The following is an 18,792-nucleotide window of genomic DNA, read 5'->3' as shown; positions in this document are numbered from 1 at the left end:
ACTGAACAAAATATGAAAAGCATTTAAAAATTGGGAAGCAAGCCAGGAATCTCTGTGTGTCCCAATTGATGCATCTCAATTCTTAAGTGTAGACAACTAAAGCACACACTGGATGAGACAAACCAAACGCAGCCCCATAATTAACGTGCCCCTCAGGAAGACCTGGGGAAGCTTGGACCCCTTCCAGTAATTTTGGGACTCTCCTAAAAGCTTCCCACAGCACTGTTGGTGTTCCTGTCGCTCTGGTTCAGTGGTCTGAGCACCCCCAGAGAGGAACTTGGAACACATCAATTTTCCATCTCTGGGGCCGGCTGACAGCTGTGGTGGGCATCCGGATGTTTGGGGAAAGGGGGGGCGGTGTGTGAATGATTCTGAAGAAAGCCCTTTGTATTTAAATGTGATTGTGCTCACCTTCTAATGCCTGCAGTGAACTCTTTCAGCCATCAGACTTGAAGCCCACTGGCGTGGGGCCCTGGCTCGGAAGGTGGCCAAAAGGAGAAAGTGGGCTGTGCGGACCGTGAGAAAGTGAGTTCTCTACAGAAGGTGACCGTGGACTTGGTTGACTTATTTGGCTTTGTGCAGATAGCCAGTCTTTCCTTCAGGATGTCAGGCCTTAGGGATTCAGCTCCATTGCTGTCCTCTGAGCTCCCTGATTTGCCAGTCATCATAATTCATGATGTTGATTAGTTCAAAAGTCACAAGGACAACTGCCTTCCTATGCCGTTTGTTGTTAGCAACTAATTCAATCTACTCAACACAACACAAAACAGAGCATGGTGTGGGTGAAATAGAACATATCTTTGGGGGCAGACTTGACCTACAGGCTACATGAGTGTCACCCTGCATGGCGACTGGAGCGGTTGCTACCATTTTGGCCTTTGAAATCAAACAAGTGGAGAGAGTCTCAGTAAAGAAATGGGCCAGAAAGCTAACGAAACATTTGCCCCTATAGGTTCATAAAGGGATTCATCAACCGCAACAAGCCCCTCTGCCCTGACAATGAGGAGTTTATCGTGTTCGTGCGTAAGAATTACATCTTGAATCTTCGCTACCATGTCCCAAAGAATGTCTTGGACAAGAGCTGGCTGAGGCCTCCTGGCATCTTGGAAAATGTGAGGACTGAACAGGGACACCTGTTGCAAGTGACTTGGGCATTGATGGGGCTCAGTTTCTATATGTACTTGTACGGCCTCCCTTGGCTCAAAAGGGCTGCCTTAGCGAAATGCTTCTTGGCAAGGTTGTTACACAAGAAATGGCACTCCTCTAAATTCGTACGCTAAAGCCAACAGAGGTCTGTTTGCACAGAGCATTTATGATTAATTTCTTTTTTTTTAAGATTTTATTTATTCATGAGAGACACAGAGAGAGAGAGAGAGAGACAGAGACACAGGCAGAGGGAGAAGCAGGTTTCCCATGGGGAGCCCAATGTTGGACTCGATCCCAGAACCCTGAGATCACGACCTGAGCCAAAGGTAGATGCTCAACCACTGAGCCACCAGGTACCCCAAGATTTTTTTAAAGATTTGTTTGAGATTGAGAAGGAGTAGAGAAAGGGGCAGAGAGAGAGAGGGAGAGAAGCCGACTCTGTGCTGAGCCAGGAGCCCAACATGGGGCTCGATCTCATGATAGTCAAGAGTTGGAGGCTCAGTTGACTGCGTCACCCAAGTACCCCCTTCCCAATAGCTTTTAATGACTGTCACCTAGATGTTTCTCAAAAGATGGTCCAAGGGCCCAAGGGCCCAAGGGTCTTAGAGAGCAGTGGGGGTCATGTAAGTAAGATCTTGGGTCCCAGCCTGGGTCTACTGAGCATCTCTAGGAGTCCTTTATTTTTTCTTTTTTTTTTTTCTTGCTAGTTCTCAGATGACTCAGACATATTCATGTTTAAGAACCAATAGGTTAGGGGTACTTGGGTGGTTGAACATCTGCCTTTGGCTCAGGTCGTGATCCTGGGGTCCTGGGATCGAGTCCTGCATTGGGCTCCCTGCAGGGAGCCTACTTCTCCCTCTGCCTATGTCTCTGCCTCTCTCTATGTCTCTGCCTCTTTCTGTGTGTCTCTCATGGATAAATAAGTAAATAAATCTTTAAAAACAAAAAAAAGAACCAGTGGTCTAGCAACAGTGAAAAGGTAGTGCAAGATTAGCAAATTCACTGCCTTCTTGGAGTTTAAAATACCAACGCTGTCATTTATATGAGACTGGATTCCACTGTACTTTCAAAGCTTCTGTCTTGTGGCCACCACCCAAGATTCGGTATGAGTGAGGTACATGGAACAGAAATGTCTTCTCCCCACAGGCATCGGACCTGCTCAGGAAAATGTGCATAAGGAACCTGGTCCGGAAGTACTGTCGCGGGATCACGGCCGAGAGGAAAGCACTGGTAGGGACAGGGAACATGGGCAGGTGGCAAGGTGGTGGAGGGGCCAGGACTCGCGGCACTTGCCCGCTGTCTCACCTGGGAGCCAAGGGTCGTCCTGGGCCCCTGCCTCATACGTGTGTTGAGGATTAAACACACCCAGGCCACTTAGCACAGAACCCTCGTTCGCGGGCAGCTGTTAAGGGGGGAGGGGGGTGCCGCTCACACTGTTGCCATGGGAACACAACCCAGGTGGTCCCTGTACTGCACAGAATGCAGGACCCCTTTTCTGCCAGAGGGTTTTGTTCATGCTTATCTGCAGGTGAGCAGACTTTTTCTGTAAAGCACTAAAGAGTAATATCTTGGGGTTTGCTGGCCACATGATTTCTGTTACAATCACTCAGCTTTGCCAGCGGAGCACAAAAACTGCCAGAGACAACATATAAATGGATGGCAGAGCCATGCTGCCAAAACAAACAAAATAACCCCCCGCCCCAAAAAAAAACTTACAAAAAACAGGCAGCAGGGTGGATTTGGCCCTCAGGTTGTAGTTTATAGATAGATCTCTGACCCAGAAGAAAAGAAGTGCTCTCTGAAAATTCTGAAAACTCCACTTCTGGGAAGAGCATGCAAGAGACCAGCATTAAGTGCCTGCTCTGGTCTCTGCCGGCGTCATTTTTAGGGCACCTTGGCCAAAGCCTAGAACATGTTGTGATTTCTGTGCCAAATCAGGACAAGGCTTCTACAGCTTATCAAGGAAAGTAAACCACCCCATGGACCTAAGGGGCCTCTGTTCCAGGGATCCTCAGGCTACCACTGTTTTACTTCCAATTCTGTTTAACCAGATGCAGCAAAAGGTGGTTACAAGTGAACTCTTCAGGGGAAAGAAAGAAGGTTATGCAGAAGTCTTAAACCAGCCCTTTGCCAACAGTCGGATTGGTGAGTACATTCTTCCATCTGTGCTCTTGCTTCTCCTGTTTTAAAGAGTCAAAAGAAGATGCCTGACTTCGTAGCATTTCCTGACCATAGGTGAGGTCTCTGTCAGAGGGACATAAACCCAGCAGATACCAGTGGCTTTTGCACCAAGATGGTATTTAGTGCTGATTCACTGTGTTCTGGTTCCCTCCCCAGACGAAGGAGACATTAATCCCAAAGTGCTTCAACTCATTAGCAATGAGAAAATCCAGGTAAGGAAATGGGTGTCCTTGGGTCAAACCGGATTCCCTTAACAGGGTCTGTTTTCTGTATGAAGAGCGTCTGGAAGTGCTGTTGACATGCAGGGGGCTGGGAGGGTGGGCTGGGCTCTCAACTGTAATGTTCTGGGTATTAATGAAGACTGTGGGGCCCATGTGACCACTAGGTACCTGTTGCTGTTCTTATGGTCCTTATCTGTCACCCTAGGAACTAGGTTTGGTTCTCTCTTTTTCTTTTGATTTTATTTATTTATTTGAGAGAGAGCACAAATAGGGTAGGGGAAGGGACAGAGGGAGAGGGAAAAGCAGACTCCTTGCTAAGCAGGGAGCCCGATGCCGGGCTCAATCTCTGGACCCTTGGGATAATGACCTGAGCTGAAGGCAGACACCCAACCTACAGAGCCACCGGGGTACCCCATGGGTTTGGTTTTCAATGAAATTGAGCAAAACAGTCATGAACTTAATCGCTGAATATCCCCTATTCGAAGAAGTGTGGCAGGGTGCCAGCGGCTTCGTAACTTAGCTGTACACAATCTGGGCAGGTTCCTTAAGCTCTTGCTGCCTCCACCCTTCTGTGAGTGGGGAGGACAGGGGTATTGAGAGGCCCAAGGGGTCAAGGGTGGAAAGCGCTGTGTGGCAGGACGTTTGAGCCTCTCTGAGTGCTTAAAGGAACTAGTCTTACCAGAGTCTGGTGTAATAAGGAGTTCTGTACTCCACCCCCTCTTCCCATGGAGTCACCGTGTTCTCCTTTCAGTATGGCATCCCAGTCATCAAATATGACAGGAAAGGGTTCAAGGCCCGGCAGCGCCAACTCCTCCTTACTCAGAATGCAGCTTATGTGGTGGAGCTTGCCAAAATCAAGCAGAAAATGGAATACTCAACACTCAAAGGTAAGACATGGGCCATCTTCAGACCATTCACTGGGTTGACTTAGGTCCTGGGCGAACATCGGTAAGGAAGACACCCTCCACTGGAAGTCAGAAGCGTAGGGTGCCTGTAAAGCCTGGGGCTGCCCGGGTCTGGCCTGTGCCTTTTTTCTGGAGTAAATGTCAGAGGCCACCCCTTCATCCAGGTATCCTGGCCGGACAACAGCTTCTCCGATGACCTGTTTTATTCTGAGCACCGCCCTCCCAGCCTCAGGGCCTGCTGATTGCTGGGCTGTGCCCTTCATCCTCGGGGGCCCAGTGAGGAGGGACAAAGTGTGGGGTGGGGGTGTTCCTAGATACACCACCTCGTTTTTTCTGTATGAATGCCAAGTTGTCCAGTTCCTGGTTTCTGACTCTGGATCTGTGTCTTTACTCCTCAGGTGTCTCTACTAGCAGTCTCAGCGATGGAATCTTAGTCATTCATGTTTCGCCGGAGGACCACAAACAAAAGGTAAGTGACGGCCCCCAGTGTCTGCCAGAGGAGGGAAACCCTGCCACGCTACTGAGCTGCCTGCCTTGCAGCCTCAGTATGGAAGAGTGCTTTCCTCTGGAGCCACTGCTACTAGAACTGCTGTGTCCTCTCCTCGTCAGGGGGATGCCATCCTCCAGTGTCAACACATCTTCGAAGCAGTCACGAAGCTCGTCATGCTGGTGAAGAGGGGGAACATTGTAGATGTTGTCCAGGGAAGGTAGGGGTTTTTTCCACCATCACTTGTTCACCAAGGCAGCCAGAGTATTAGGGCCCAGTTCTCAAAGCGAGGGCCTTTCCATTCCTGGGGGAAGTCATCACCAGGTGAAAGGTGGACCTCTGGGCCAGTGCAGGAGCCGGCCACACCTGTCCTGTGGAGGCCTGTTGTCTGGGATGTTTGGCTGAGCACAGGGGCTGCAGCTTTGTAGGCTGCTTACAACTGATGAGAGGACAGCAGCGTTAAAATTTCTTTAGGACATAGAACTATGTGGCACAAGGTGGCTAAGCAGCCAGCCTGGTGTCAGCTGGCTGGTCAGGGACGGTAGGGGGTAGTTTGAGGCCACACTGGATTCTTGTTCTCAGGCTAAAATCAGGTGCCGTGCCGCCTAGAGCCTCCATGCAAGCAGGCTGCCCCCCTGCTGCTGCTAATGGGTCTCAGGCCAGTGCAGCCTGAGGAGCAAATTCATACGGGCAAGAGGGAGGGAGAGTGAGGAGTGTTCTGTGGGATCTCTGAGGGGAGACCTGGCCACCCCGTGAGAGTTTCAGCAGGATGCTATGTAGGTGGTTCTTCAGACAGCAGGCTGGCCCCTTGAAGAACTGAACGTGTTAAATTGATTTGGAAATAACCCCAGAAACACGTGGTAAGTTTCCTACTTGTGGCAAGGGTCGTCGTTTGATTATCAAATACACAATACAACTGTAATAAAATGGGAATTCGCTCTCTAAACTAGTAAATCTTCATAAGTGAATTTCTTTTGCAGACAGAAGGTGAAAATTAAGAATGTCAGTAATTGATTACTCTGTGTGTTTTCCAGTTTACAGTTTTATATCGGTCCTGGAAAAGAAGGCACAATAGTTTTCGACACAGGACCAGAAGAACAAATCTATAAAAATAAAAACGGACAGTTAACCGTGGTGAGTGGCTGTGGCAGGAAGTGAGTTTTACATGAGAATATAAAGATTTGACCAATTTCAGCTTCCTATATATAGACTGTTCATTTTCCCCTTTATTCCTGATTCTACATCAAAAGGACAGGAAGGTATTGATGCCAGAGGTATAGATTCACACACTGAATGAAAGGGCTTGAAGAAAGCAAATGGGTTTACCTCCTATTTCTGGTTAGTGAACAGGAAGGTGATGTTAAATCCTCAGTTTTAAATGTCGAAGCCAACTTTCCGCTGGATGGCGGAGGCCTTATGCCTTATCCTGTCTCTGACATTGGAAACTCCTGGAGATCTTCGGAAAATGCCCGTGCCTGAGTGTCAGCCCTGGGCGCTGTGATGCAACAGGCAGGGGTGCAGCCTGGGCTTTGGAATGGGCACGAGCTCGGGGCTAAAGAGCAGAGCTGACTGCTGTCTGGCAGAGTCCAGGCTGGGTGCCCGGTGCTCTGTCCTCCCTGCCGGTCCCACCGGTGCTAGGTCGGGCATCCCAACAGTCCTCACTGGCAAGCAGCTCACAGGGCTTAATTTGATCCCATTTTGCTGGGAAATGACAGATTAAAACAGTGGGCTGAACCTTTCAGCTGTATTTGTAGGTGCACCCAGTATTATTCGATACAAATGAATGAGCAAACGGTTTGTTAATAAAGTATCTTGTACGTACATATTTACATTTGCATCCCCTTAACTAGGAAACTTTTTCTGAGTGTAAGTAGTACCCGACCCAAAAGGCTTTTCTAACATAACTGCCTCTAAACTCCTGGGGATCAGTTAAAATCTTTTAAGTATCATTTTGAATGTAACACGTCATTTTTTTCAGCTTACACACTGTCTTAGGGGTATAACCTTTAAGAAGGAATTTGTCTTGGGAGTCACACAGCTCATGGGCTGGACTGGCTCAGGCTGAAAATGCTAAGTGGCTGGTGGGTGGGGCTGGCTTCTAGAAGCTCGTCCACGTGGCTGCTGGCTCATAAGGGGTCTCTAACCTAAGTGTGGGCACTCCCCCAAGGTGTCGGTCGGCATGAAGTCCTCCTGACCTCTCCCATGGCCGTCTCTGCTCCAGCTGAGGAAAGCCCCCAGGAAGCGAGAGGCTGTCCAGGTAGCTACACCTTCAAGGGAAGTTCCCAGCAGCTCTAGGAAAAGGAGCACACCTGAAGAAACTGAGTGGCATATGCCACTTCCTGGCTCTTGGCTGCCCTGGAGCACTATATGAGAAGGTCCTGTTCAGGCGCCCAACCTCACGTCACCTGCGGGGATGGGTCTGTGTCCCGACCAGGTCCTTCACTCAACGGGGACTTGAACAAGTCATTATAGGCTGGGCAACAGATCCTCTACCTTTGTCAAGCTGGCACCGAAGAACAATTAAGGAGTATATACAGTCTGAGAGGGATCCCATACAATTTGATAAAGCTCCAAATTTTGAATTTTGTTTTAATTAAATGGAACTGAGACACTTTGGGTTCTAGAATGGGGAGCTGTAGTGGAAATGTTAAGGTCTTAGGTGTGTTTCCATCTCCCCAGGCCCTGCCTCCCTCCCTCATATTAAGGCGGTAGCAACTCCAGCTGATTCACTCTGCTTTCCACCTAAGATTTCCTTGCAGTGATTAAATCCAAACACTACAGAATAATGACCTCCACCTTCCCCAGCAACATCAAGGCAATGAAGCAGAACAAATGGAGGACAGATGCCATCCTCTTTGCCATGAACCCCCATCGCACTGGCTGGATTGTGCTAGGTTTCTGAAAAGACCCAGAAAACATTTAAACAGAAGCATTATATGTAACTTTTATTTTACACGTCCACAAATGCTTGTACAACATACAGTGACTACTTCTAACGTTTATAGCATTTTTTTCCATAGCACAAAAAGAAAGGTTAGTGACACACAGGTGTGCTACAGTGATGCTGGGTGGAGCCCTCAGGAGCCCACTTTGCAGAGGAGGGCTGAGTGTTGTTGACATTTGGGTCCTGAGCACCTGCTGGGAGGTGCAGGCGATCCCACCGAAGCAAAGGGTGGGGTCCCTGCACCTCAGCCAGGCAGCTCATCTGCAACCTATCATAGGGGGGGAGGGGACGACGATAGAAGAGGCTACTCCAGGATTGTCTTGGGCACAGGCCCCCAGTCACCACAAACAAGGACCTCTTTGAAAAAACAGCTTGACAAGGGACCAAAAGCTGTTCTCCAACTGTAAGCTCTTACAATGTAATAAAACTTAACTCTTTACCAAATCTTAGGCCAGTGTTTTACTTACATGGCTCTTAAGTACAAATATTGACCTTTGTTTGCCCTTCATGCTATCATAAAATTCAGTTCCTTGTAGAATACATTTGCTAACAGAGCTTGGACCAGCCAACACTGCTGTCAGCTCAAGACTATGCAGCTAACGGTGTATCATTCACCACGGAATGTTTCAGGAATCTGTTCAGATCCCAGGAAAGCAGAGACTCAAAACTACAAGTGCAAAGTTAAGGAAAAGTGTAAAGACTGCCAGAGACATTAGCTCATATGGTGTGGAAGCCCAAACGAATCCGATTGTTCCACAAACTTACTCTTCACAGAAATATGTTAAAAAACAATTCATATGATGGCTTTTCCATTCCTACAGAAAACATCAGAACTGACATTCACTTTAACTCTCTAAAAAAGTTCAACCCAAACGCTAGGGTTGGTGTTTAAAACTGAAACGGTATATAAAATATTTACGAAACAGTATAAGCCCCCCCCTTTCCTTAGCACTTAATAAAACTCGAATGGCCTAATACGAAAGTTTCCCACACAACAGTTTAAAAGGCATCGACCCCGAAACATGATTTTTTTTTTTTTTTAAGTTCAGTCAAGATTGTTTTAAAGTTTTATTGTAGGCTTTGCTGCTGGATACAAATAAAGGCATGCAACTGTCCCAAGAAGGGCAGTGTGTACAAAGCCTAAGCTGTAAAAACCATTTCAAAATATAAACTCGTTTTTTGGAATACACTGTGTCAAAGGCTGCCCATATTAATACCTTTGGTATAAAACAGTAATGTTTCCCTTGAAAAGCAGACAAATCCCATCCATTACCTTACACACGTTCACATCTCCTTGTAACTACTCTACGTAGTCTAGTTGCAACCAGCCACGTCAGTCACCACTCACTTCTGTCCCTTCACAGGCGCAGAGGAGACTGGGAGGTAGGTAACCGAGAACGTCCGTCCTACACGAGCACCATGTGGACGGCCGGGCTCCAGTGCAGGCCCCCTGCGCCCCACAAGCACACATCCCCATCCATAGTCGCACACGTCCCTTAAACATGAACACGAACACTTTATTGGACCTCAAAGGGTCTGCACATCCTCTAACTCTGCTCGCTGTGGCTACTCCATACTGTGTAAAAATCAGAGGCAAAGACAAAAAGGGGATCTCCGGGTGATGGCTGCATCTACAGCAGGGGAGCTGCCCTGAGACTGCTGGTGTGAATGGGTTTCCTGCCTGGATGCCAGGCTTGGTGGACAGAGGCCGGGCCACCTCCACTTTCTAAGCAAAAGGCAGGGCTTCTCCTGGAGATAGGAAGCCCAGCCTAACAGGGAAGAAGGCTGAGGAAGAAAGAATAGAGCCCAAGAAGTGACAGTATACGAGCTCCACTTGTTAAACAGGCCACAAGGCCTTCTAGAAGGGAGTTGGCCAACAAGGAGAACAGATGCAGGGGCAGGGGGAGCCAGGAACAGAGCCGTGCACTCCCTGCCAGGGCCAGCTCTGCCTTAGCCACGTGAGGTCCTAATAGGCCTGTCCCTCAATAGAGCCGGACACCCAGAGCTATACTAGAACAATCAGAGGCACGAAGCTCATCAGTCCTATCTTCCGTGCCACAAACTGTAATCATCTACCCACATGAGCTAGAGGTGCAAAGTCCTGGGGCAGAAGGACTTCCGGCAAAGCCCTGGAGCCAGCCCGACCTAGGGCACAGAAACTAGCAGCCAGCATGCTGGGCTGGAGGATTAGGAAATAGAGAGCTCAGAGAATCCTCTGGTGGCCACCAACCGCAGGATCCCTCCCAGAGCTGTCAGACTGAACCCCAGGGGCATGCCGCCCCAAAGCCCAAATCATAGTCAACACCCACAAAAATAAATACTGCAAATAAAATTTCTCACATCCACTTCATACCCATTCATACTTTTCTCCGAGAACCAAGAAAGCCTGGCTCCAAAGATTCTCAGATCCCCATGGAAGGGGGAGACCTTGGACATAGCTTGGTCAAGAACGGGGTGCATTCATCTGGGGGAAAGACAGTCACCTGGTCGAGAAATATCAAAATAATCATCTGGCTTGTTACAAAAGTATCTTCAGACTCCAGGGGAAGTGGAAGGTGCCCAAGAGCCTGCAGGAATTGGAGTGAATGACAGGGGAGGAGGGAGGAGGAGGGTGGCTCGCTTGCTTGCTTGCTCACTGGTGGAGGTGGGCCCGGTCATCCGGGCGCTTGATGTGGATCCGCCGCACACGCTCGATCCGCTCTCGCTCCTCGTCTTCATCCAGGTGGTGAGAGCGACCAGCTGCCCCACCTGTGGCTTCCAGGAGCGCGTTGTCAGGTCCTCGGCCGTCCTGGGCCTCGTACAACAAAATATTGAGGGTCTCCTCATAAATCCGGGCCTCTGGGAACTCCACCTGCATTCCCACAAAACACAAGGCAGGTAAGTTAGCATCACAAACACATACCCCACTACCTCTACTGCCACCTGGTACTTCCAAGAAGGGCCGCTGGCTCATGCAGGCCCCTGGGATTCCTCTTAACACTGCCATTATTAGTTTTATAGTAATTTTTGTTTTCAAGAGGCAATACTTACACACAGTGCTTACACAAGAAACAAAAGGGAAACAGTACATCCAAATGTACATTTATACACATGAATATTCACGCACTTTAAAACACACAAAAGGTGGCCCATCACACACTCCTCTGTACCTTTTGTTTTCCCCTAACTTAGGAAATCCTTCCATAGCACAGAATTACAACAACGTAACAATGAAATTAACCAATTAGGTAGTTTCCAACAGGTTTCTATTAATTACAGATCTGCACACTTGGAGCTGCTCCACACCTTCAGGCAGCCTTTAGTGCAGCCCCATGTTTTGAACAGGGACTGGCTGAAAAGGACATGACGCCTCTTGCTTGGCAAAGCTGCATGTCTGCTGCTTGCCCTTCGGGGTTTAGGTTCTGTGAATCAGACGGGGCTGCCCAAATGGGCCCTGGGCACTTGACTCACAGGGTGGACACCCTCTGCTCTCAAGGCAGGGTTCTGAGGTTCAAAGAGAAATGGAGAGAACACGCTCTACTCTGTCTTTTCTACTGAGGCCACAAAACCAGGAGAAAGAGTGCAGTGGCTGAGGACTGAGACACAGAAATCACAGCAGACAGAGCGGGGGTCAGCGGAGAGGCCAGAGTTTGGAATAATGCCTGGCCAGCAGTGAGTTTACTGCCCAGAGGGATGTTAATGCAGCCTGCAACCCCGCAATGGTCATCAGCATAGAGAGCTCCAGGGGGGCCACCAGAACCTCCCAACACCTAGAGAGTGTTCCCGGTTTTCCTTTCCTTTTTCTTGCACCCCTATCTGTTCCCCCTAAAATCTTGCGGCAGCAATGGCCAGAGCCTGGGGGAGTCCTAACTCTGAAGGGGAACCTTCCTTACTGATTAGGAGAGCTGTGGTCTCATCAGGATGGAGCAAATCTCTGTTTTTCTCTTGCTTCTTTATGCCGCTTGGCTCCAGGGCCAGATCAGGTCCCAGGCAGTGTGAGGCAGATTGGGGAACTGAAGCCCCACCTTTCCAGCCAGATGACTGAACAAGGGGAGCCCCAGGGAAGCGGGAAGCACTAAAAGATGGTGAAGGAGGGGTGCCTGGGAAAGCAGTGTCTTGAGGTTTTGCATGAACTCCTGGGATTGAGCCCAGCTGTCCATCTGTCCCTCAACAGCACACCCAGAACTGAGCCATGGGGGAGATCATTGCCCAGGACACAGCCTAGCCCTCGGTGCAGCCCAGGCCTGAAGGCTTTGGAAACAGGGCTGTCACTGGCACTGCAAACCACAGCTGGTTGGAACCTGTGGGCCAAATGCCCACTAAAACAAACAAAATCAATGTGCTTGTTAGAATTTAAAAAAGGCCTAGAGCCCTGTAACATTCAGAATACAATTCGAAAGTTCCTGGCATAATGAAGAACCAGAAAAATCTCAACTCCTGAGGGAAAACATAATCAACAGATGCCGATGCCAAGTCCAAGATGACACAAGATGCTGGAATTATTTGACAGAGTTGAAAGCAGATATTATAAAAATGTCCCGACAAGGAAGGTCAAACATTTTTTAAATTTAATTTTTTAAAGATTTTATTTATTTATTCAAGAGAAACACAGAGAAAGACAGAGGGAGAAGCAGGCTCCCTGGGGGAGCCCAATGTGGGACTTGATCCCAGTACTCTGGGATCAGGCCCTGAGCCGAAGACAGATGCTCAACCACTGAGCCACCCAGGCATCCCAAGGGCAAACTTTCTTAAAGCAAATGCAGACATACGAAGTTTCAGCAAAGAGAACAAAGAAAGAAATAAAAATTGTACAATTAAAAAAAAAACAGTAACCAAAAAAAAAAAAAAAAATACAGTAACCAAGATAAACACAAAAACAGAAACCAAAAAAAAAAAAAAGCCCCAATTCACCGGCAGTGTGGAAATGACTGAGGAGAGTCTGTGAACTTGAAGACAGAAGAACAAAAGAAGTGATACCATCTGAACAACAGAACAAAACAGACCAATAGAGGGTGGGTTCTGTGCTGTACTACCACTGAGTCCCCAATAAGTCAGAATCCAGAACCAAATAGGATGACATGTATTATAGATCTACTTAAAGCATACTTTCAGCAAGCCACAGCCTTTCCAGCTGAACCAGAGAAGACATTTAAATAATTAAAAGAGGGGCACCTGGGTGGCTCAGCGGTTGAGCATCTGCTTTTGGCTCAAGGCGTGATCCTGGGATCAAGCCCCATATCAGGCTCCCTGCATGGAGCCTGCTTCTCCCTCTGCCTACATCTCTGCCTCTCTCACTGTGTCTCTCAAGAATAAACAAGTAAAATCTTTAAATAAATAAATAAGTAAATAAATAAATAAATAAATAAATAAATTAGCAGAGCACCTGAAGGTTGTACCAGGAAAGAAATAGCAATTCAAAAAAACCCCAAAAGGAACATCCGCCCAATTACTTGAAACAAGAGAACATGTATTGGCTCCAAAGTTCAGCTTTGGAGGTATGGGGCAGAAGGAGGCACCCCTATGGGGCAGCCATTCCCCAACATGAACCCCTTAGAAAGCCAGTCACAAGCTTCCTCCAGAGAAAGGAAGAAGCCCCTGGGGACAGGATGGCAGAGCAAAGGGAGCTGTGGCTAGGGGCCCTGGCCTGCCATCCTGGGCCCTGCCTCTAGCCAATTTCAAAAACACAAGCACAGGGCTGCTCTGGAACCTGTCGGCTCATCTACAAAAGACTGGGATCAGATCGTGTGGTCTCTGAATTCTTTCCTCCCTGTCAAACTCTGAAAATGTAAAATCAGTATTTTAAAGTTTAATCAATGCAATGACTATCCTGTTAATATCCAAGGACAAAAGCAGCCCGTGTATATAACAAAACTTAACTGGCAAGAAAGGGAAATTAGTTACCAGTAGAATTCACAGCCCTAAAAAAGTTCACAGGAGAAAAGAGGTGTGGGTGGCTAATGCAGTAAAGAGAAGCAAGCAATTCTGGTCTCCCTGGGATCTTTTGAAAGAAAAAGGAGCCTCGGGATGCCTGGGTGGCCCAGCAGTTGACCGTTTGCCTTCAGCTCAGCATGTGATCCCAGAGTCCCGGGATGGAGTCTACATGGAGCCTGCTTCTCCCTCTGCCTATGTCTCTCATGAATAAATAAAATCTTAAAAAAAAAAAAAGAAAAAAAAAAGAGGGAGCCTCAGTGCTTTTCCCTTCCTGGCTCTCTTAAATCAATAAGTATCTTTTGGGATATATTCTAAATACTGATGATACGATGTTTTAAAAGTTTAAAAATGCTTAGAGCTTTGGTGTCTACTTTGTGGTCTCACTCTCTCATTCGTCTTTTCTCCTGAGGCCAGCTCTAGAATCAGAGAACTGTGTACCCCTGGAGCTGCAGTGATGATGGTAGCCTGACAGGGTGGTCTACAGATCTGTGCATGAAAACCTGCCCAGCAGACCCACCGCAAGTCCCTGATCAGGGTTCCCTTAGAAAGGTTCAGAAGAAGTGACAGAGTACACTGTAGGGTTTTTTTTTGAAAAAAGAAAGAATACCAAGTTGCACAGCCCAAGAAGGGTAAGCAAGCAGAAGACCCGAAGGAGATGAAGTTCAATTCACAGAGGATCAGATCTCCAACAGCACACTGTGGCATGATGTAGCTTTGTAGGATGGCACAGTGACAGAGATCAAGTCCGTCGGTTTGGGAGAGGATGACACAGTGGATCCAGAGTCCAGATCTGTTAGGCAGTTGTGTGCTCGGATGGAAGCCAACAAGCCTGGGAGCTACAGAACCCCCAGCAGGCCTGTGAGGCTGGAGGGCCACTCTAGGTCAGGGGGTCAGATGACAGACAGACAGCAGTAAATCGTAGGTCATGACTAGAAGGCCAAGGCCAAGCTCTTAAAGATAGCACGGCTCCTCTGATGATTGAGATGGGAGGGAGCTATGCTGGCGGGAAATGGTGGTACACGGAGGGTGAGAAACAGCACAGGCAGTGTACCGTCACTGACAGGAGACCATGCTGGCCTGGTGACAGCGGTAAAAGGATACATCTGAATTGACTTTTTTTAAGGTTTTGTTTTTAAGTAACCTTTATACCCAAAGTAGGGCTCGAACTCACAACCCTAAGATCGAGATTTGCTTACTCCACTGACTGAGCTGGCCTAGCACCGCTCTGAATCCATGTTTATGGCAAAAAGACTGGACTGCAGTAGGACTGTCCCTGTCTGCCAATCGTCAGAGGAAGGAAATACCATTCTGTTTCTCCAAGGCCTGCATGTAACTCTGTCCGGGGCCCCAAAAAGCTGAGTATTTTCACAATGAGCAATGATGTGTCAAGGAAAGCCTTTTTAAAAACTCTCCTTAAGTTTTTTTGTTCCGGGGAAAGGGAAACTGTACAAGTAGTATTTCAGACTAGTCACCCAGAACCACCCCCTCAGAGCACTTACCTTGGTCTGCTTCTTCTCAGTGGCATAGACAATGGAGGTGCAGCAGACCTCAGCAATCTTGCGGCCCTGCCCATAGAAGGACCAGCAGCAGATCTCATCCCCAATGACGTCCTTTATGAACAGGACCCTTCCATTAAAGCGCAGAGAAAGCTTATCAAAGAGCTCAATGTTTTTCAACATATTGTCGTCAGAATTGCTGCAAGAGAGCATTTGAGAAGGTGAGTGCAGGCTGCTACTAGGTGCAGTTGAGTGTCTCTACATCCCATTCTAAGGTCACCTCTCTGCCAGTACTCTGCTGTAGCCAGGAGGAAATGTGGACAACTTGGGGCCTGTGAGCACAGGCACCAGGTGCGGAGTGTGGAGGGAGCCCCAGGAGTGGCAGAATGCAACTGCTCGAGGAAGGCTCTCATCTTGGGTCCATTTATGGGTCTTGAGTCACCTCACTAAGCCCTCTGCAGCTGAGACCACATGGTCCCAAGAGCCGTAAGGCATTCTAGAAACTCATGTATGTTGCTAGTGGAAACATAAAATGGTGCAGCTGCTTTGGAAAAACAGTTTGGCAGGTCCCGAAATGACTAACCCTAGAGTTACCGCAGGACCCAGAAATTCCACTCTCAGATATGCTCAAGAGAAATAAAAACCTTCATGTACACGGAAACGTGTACGTGAATGTTTGTAGCAATATTCACGATAGCCCCAAGGTGGAAACCACCCTGATTGTGCACTGATGAATGGATCCACAAAATGCAGTTAATATCCATATGATGGGATATTATTCCACCATAAAAAGGATGAGGTATTGATACACTTGCCACAACAAAGATGAACCTTCGACAACGTGATGCTAAGTGAAAGAAGCCAGCTAATCACAAAAGGCAATGTACTGTAGGATTCCATTTATATGAAGTGTCCAGTAGACAAATCCACAGAACAGAGAGCAGCGTTTGCCAGGGGGTGGGGAGAAGAGTGACTAGTGGTCTCTTTTAGATGATGAAAATGTTCACAAAATAGGCACATGGTAATGGCTGAACTCTGTAAATATACTAAAAACCACCAAACTACTATATACTTTAAAAGGGCAGCCTTTATGATATGTGTGAATTCAATCTAGTATCTGTCATCTGCCTCCCCTGGGCATCCTTGAGGTACAGAGGGCTACCCTCCCTGGAAGATAACAGGAGGACCTGGGCCTGGCCTGTGTGAGCAGAAACTTTCCTAGCCAATGTGGGTAGTTTTTCTCACTGACACCTTACCTGGTATATGAGTATTTGTTGTTACTTCTGTTGTAGAGCAGCTTCACGGCTGGCTGAAGGCAGTTATAAAAAAGAAAGATAAGAGTCACTTGGAGTGGAGGTACTGTGGACTATGGGCTTCCCACAGGGCTGGACCCTACCATCAAGTCAAGGAGGCAGCTAAGCATAGCTGGCAGACTGGGGGATGGTGTGGGAGGACAGAGAGGGAGACTGTAGGACTCACAATTGGGAGGAGGGGGGAAGACGCAACACAAGATGAACTGCAGGTGCCCATTCTTCATCCCTCCTCAGCCTTGCTCAGGCACGTCTACAGGTTTCTATTTCAAACCTCATTCATGATTTCAATAGCTAAAAAAAAGCGGCCACAAGGGTGCCTCCAACATACCTTATTTGAAGTCGCGATAAGTTTCTGCTCTTCCTTGGATGAGGTGATAACAGGAACTTTGCAGAAAGGCTCGTAAGTATCTTTGTTCTGCTGGAACAAAACATGCTTTCAGCCTAGGAGGCCTGCCCAACATCAGATTATTTAGCTGGCCTGCCAGGCAAAGACAGGCTCTGGCAAGGGAAGATGGGACTGCCAGCGCTGGGAAGAAAGGAGTTAGGGTGGGGGACGGCCAAGAGTCGAGTTCTCCAGTAGACGTCTGCTCTTTGGCCAGGGCGCTCAGTAAATCCTAATGATGGTGAGACACATTTACACAGCCCAGGGAGTCACTTAAAAATAAACTCTAAACACAACAGATGAAATATAATATCAGCCGTTAAAGCACTCCACTGCAAAACTGTAGAAGAATTTCAACAGTCTAAGCTTATATGGAGAAAAAGATCGGGAGAGGGTAAGTCTGCAGACAAACGATGTTGAAAATCTGAGGATGGGAAGCAGATGAGGAATACTGAGGGGAAAGAGAAAGCCGAAACATAAGTTACCAGATGGGAAAGAACTTGAAGTTTTTCAAACAACAGTTCTGACTGCTGGTGGGCAGAGGGCAAGAGCAGGGAATAGCCAGCCCGTCAGCAGAAGCACCAGTGAGACCCCACCACCACCGTTACCACCATTGTAGCTATCGCCGCTGCCAACAGCAAAAGAAATGTCTACTCTTCTGGAGTGGTTTGTAGAGATGAGGACAGGGTTGAGCTGTTCTTCCGAAAACAGGGGGGATTAAGTGAATGGTCCACAAACTAAATGGTGGGCTCCAGCTCCCAGCCCCTTCTCCTATTCAGATTTTTTTTTAAATTTTTGTTTATTTATGATAGTCACACAGAAAGAGAGAGAGAGAGAGAGGCAGAGACACAGGCAGAGGGAGAAGCAGGCTCCATGCACCGGGAGCCCGACGTGGGATTCGATCCCGGGTCTCCAGGATCGCGCCCTGGGCCAAAGGCCGGCGCCAAACCGCTGCGCCACCCAGGGATCCCCTCCTATTCAGATCTTAAAGGCAGCCAGTCAGGCTTATACCCAGGCAAGAGAGTGGAACATTCCCCCATGGGGATCTGATCAGTTCAGGAAAAGGCTTACAGATTCTGACACTGGGAGTCCCTGCTGAAAGAGCCTTATCACCCACACTAAAGCCCACTGGACAAAAAAGCCCACCCACCCACACACAGCTTTTCAGAACCTTACTCTTAAATTTTAACAGACCAAAGATCATCAGATTATATGTGGAAAGTCTCTCAATCGTGAGACTGAAACCAAAATAAAGAGGAAAAGGGAAGGAGTCATGATGAGGGCAGCAGAAAGAAAACTCCAAGACAGAGGAAAACAGATATGAATCCTATGAAACAAAGTGCAGTGTTCTATATTTAAAAAAGAACACTCAGAGAACATGAAAAAGCTCTTGGAAGTTAGAAATATGAGAACTTTAGAAATGCAAAGTTCAAAAGAAGGGTTGAAAAGATAAAGCTGAAGAAAACCTATGAGAATGTAGAACAGGAAGATAAAAGCAACAGAAACTGAGAGGGGGTAGTCCTGGAGGTTCAACCTTAGACTAATAGAAAACACAGAAAGGAAACCCAGAGAGCTTGTCTCTAAGACGAAGGAGAACAGATTCACTGGTGTGTCTGAACACACCAATAGGAGACTGACCTTTCTGACCATTTAGGGATGAATCAGGAATATGTACTTAGAAAACTAAGCAGACAAAACAATGAGGCAATCACTAACCCTGGCAAACTGAAAGTTGCATAATAAAGACATTTTTCACTGCATACTCTGTGGCTTAACTGTTAACAATATTTAGAGATCCCAAAGTAAA

General features: G+C 47.7%; 2 protein-coding genes across 7 annotated transcripts in view; one reads left to right on the top strand and one right to left on the bottom strand.

Moving 5' to 3' along the window:
- MYO1H (myosin IH) overlaps window positions 1–9,186 on the top strand; it is a 49,237-nt gene extending 40,051 nt beyond the window's left edge. For all 3 annotated transcript variants that reach the window (XM_072802902.1, XM_072802901.1, XM_072802903.1), the window contains 10 exons: window positions 441–525; window positions 953–1,112; window positions 2,293–2,376; window positions 3,198–3,291; window positions 3,484–3,539; window positions 4,300–4,435; window positions 4,852–4,922; window positions 5,063–5,160; window positions 5,975–6,074; window positions 7,108–9,186. In XM_072802902.1, the coding sequence (XP_072659003.1) occupies window positions 441–525; window positions 953–1,112; window positions 2,293–2,376; window positions 3,198–3,291; window positions 3,484–3,539; window positions 4,300–4,435; window positions 4,852–4,922; window positions 5,063–5,160; window positions 5,975–6,074; window positions 7,108–7,134 (911 nt within the window). In that variant the 3' untranslated portion in view covers window positions 7,135–9,186. The remainder of the gene's footprint in view (window positions 1–440; window positions 526–952; window positions 1,113–2,292; window positions 2,377–3,197; window positions 3,292–3,483; window positions 3,540–4,299; window positions 4,436–4,851; window positions 4,923–5,062; window positions 5,161–5,974; window positions 6,075–7,107) is intronic.
- The window catches only part of KCTD10 (potassium channel tetramerization domain containing 10), a 27,803-nt gene continuing 16,869 nt past the window's right edge, over window positions 7,859–18,792 (bottom strand). For 2 of the 4 annotated variants that reach the window (XM_072802911.1, XM_072802909.1), the window contains exons 4-7: window positions 16,932–17,021; window positions 16,547–16,599; window positions 15,294–15,489; window positions 7,859–10,735 (exon numbers count right to left, since the gene is read on the bottom strand). In XM_072802911.1, the coding sequence (XP_072659012.1) occupies window positions 10,517–10,735; window positions 15,294–15,489; window positions 16,547–16,599; window positions 16,932–17,021 (558 nt within the window). In that variant the 3' untranslated portion in view covers window positions 7,859–10,516. The remainder of the gene's footprint in view (window positions 10,736–15,293; window positions 15,490–16,546; window positions 16,600–16,931; window positions 17,022–18,792) is intronic. The other 2 variants (XM_072802910.1, XM_072802908.1) reach the window with 1 other exon arrangement.

The sequence above is a fragment of the Canis lupus genome, chromosome 27 (assembly GCF_048164855.1).
Source record: "Canis lupus baileyi chromosome 27, mCanLup2.hap1, whole genome shotgun sequence".
NCBI classification, from domain to species: Eukaryota; Metazoa; Chordata; class Mammalia; order Carnivora; family Canidae; genus Canis; species Canis lupus.
The sequence above is the reverse complement of the archived record's forward strand: the minus strand, read 5'-3'. Positions and strand labels throughout refer to the sequence as shown.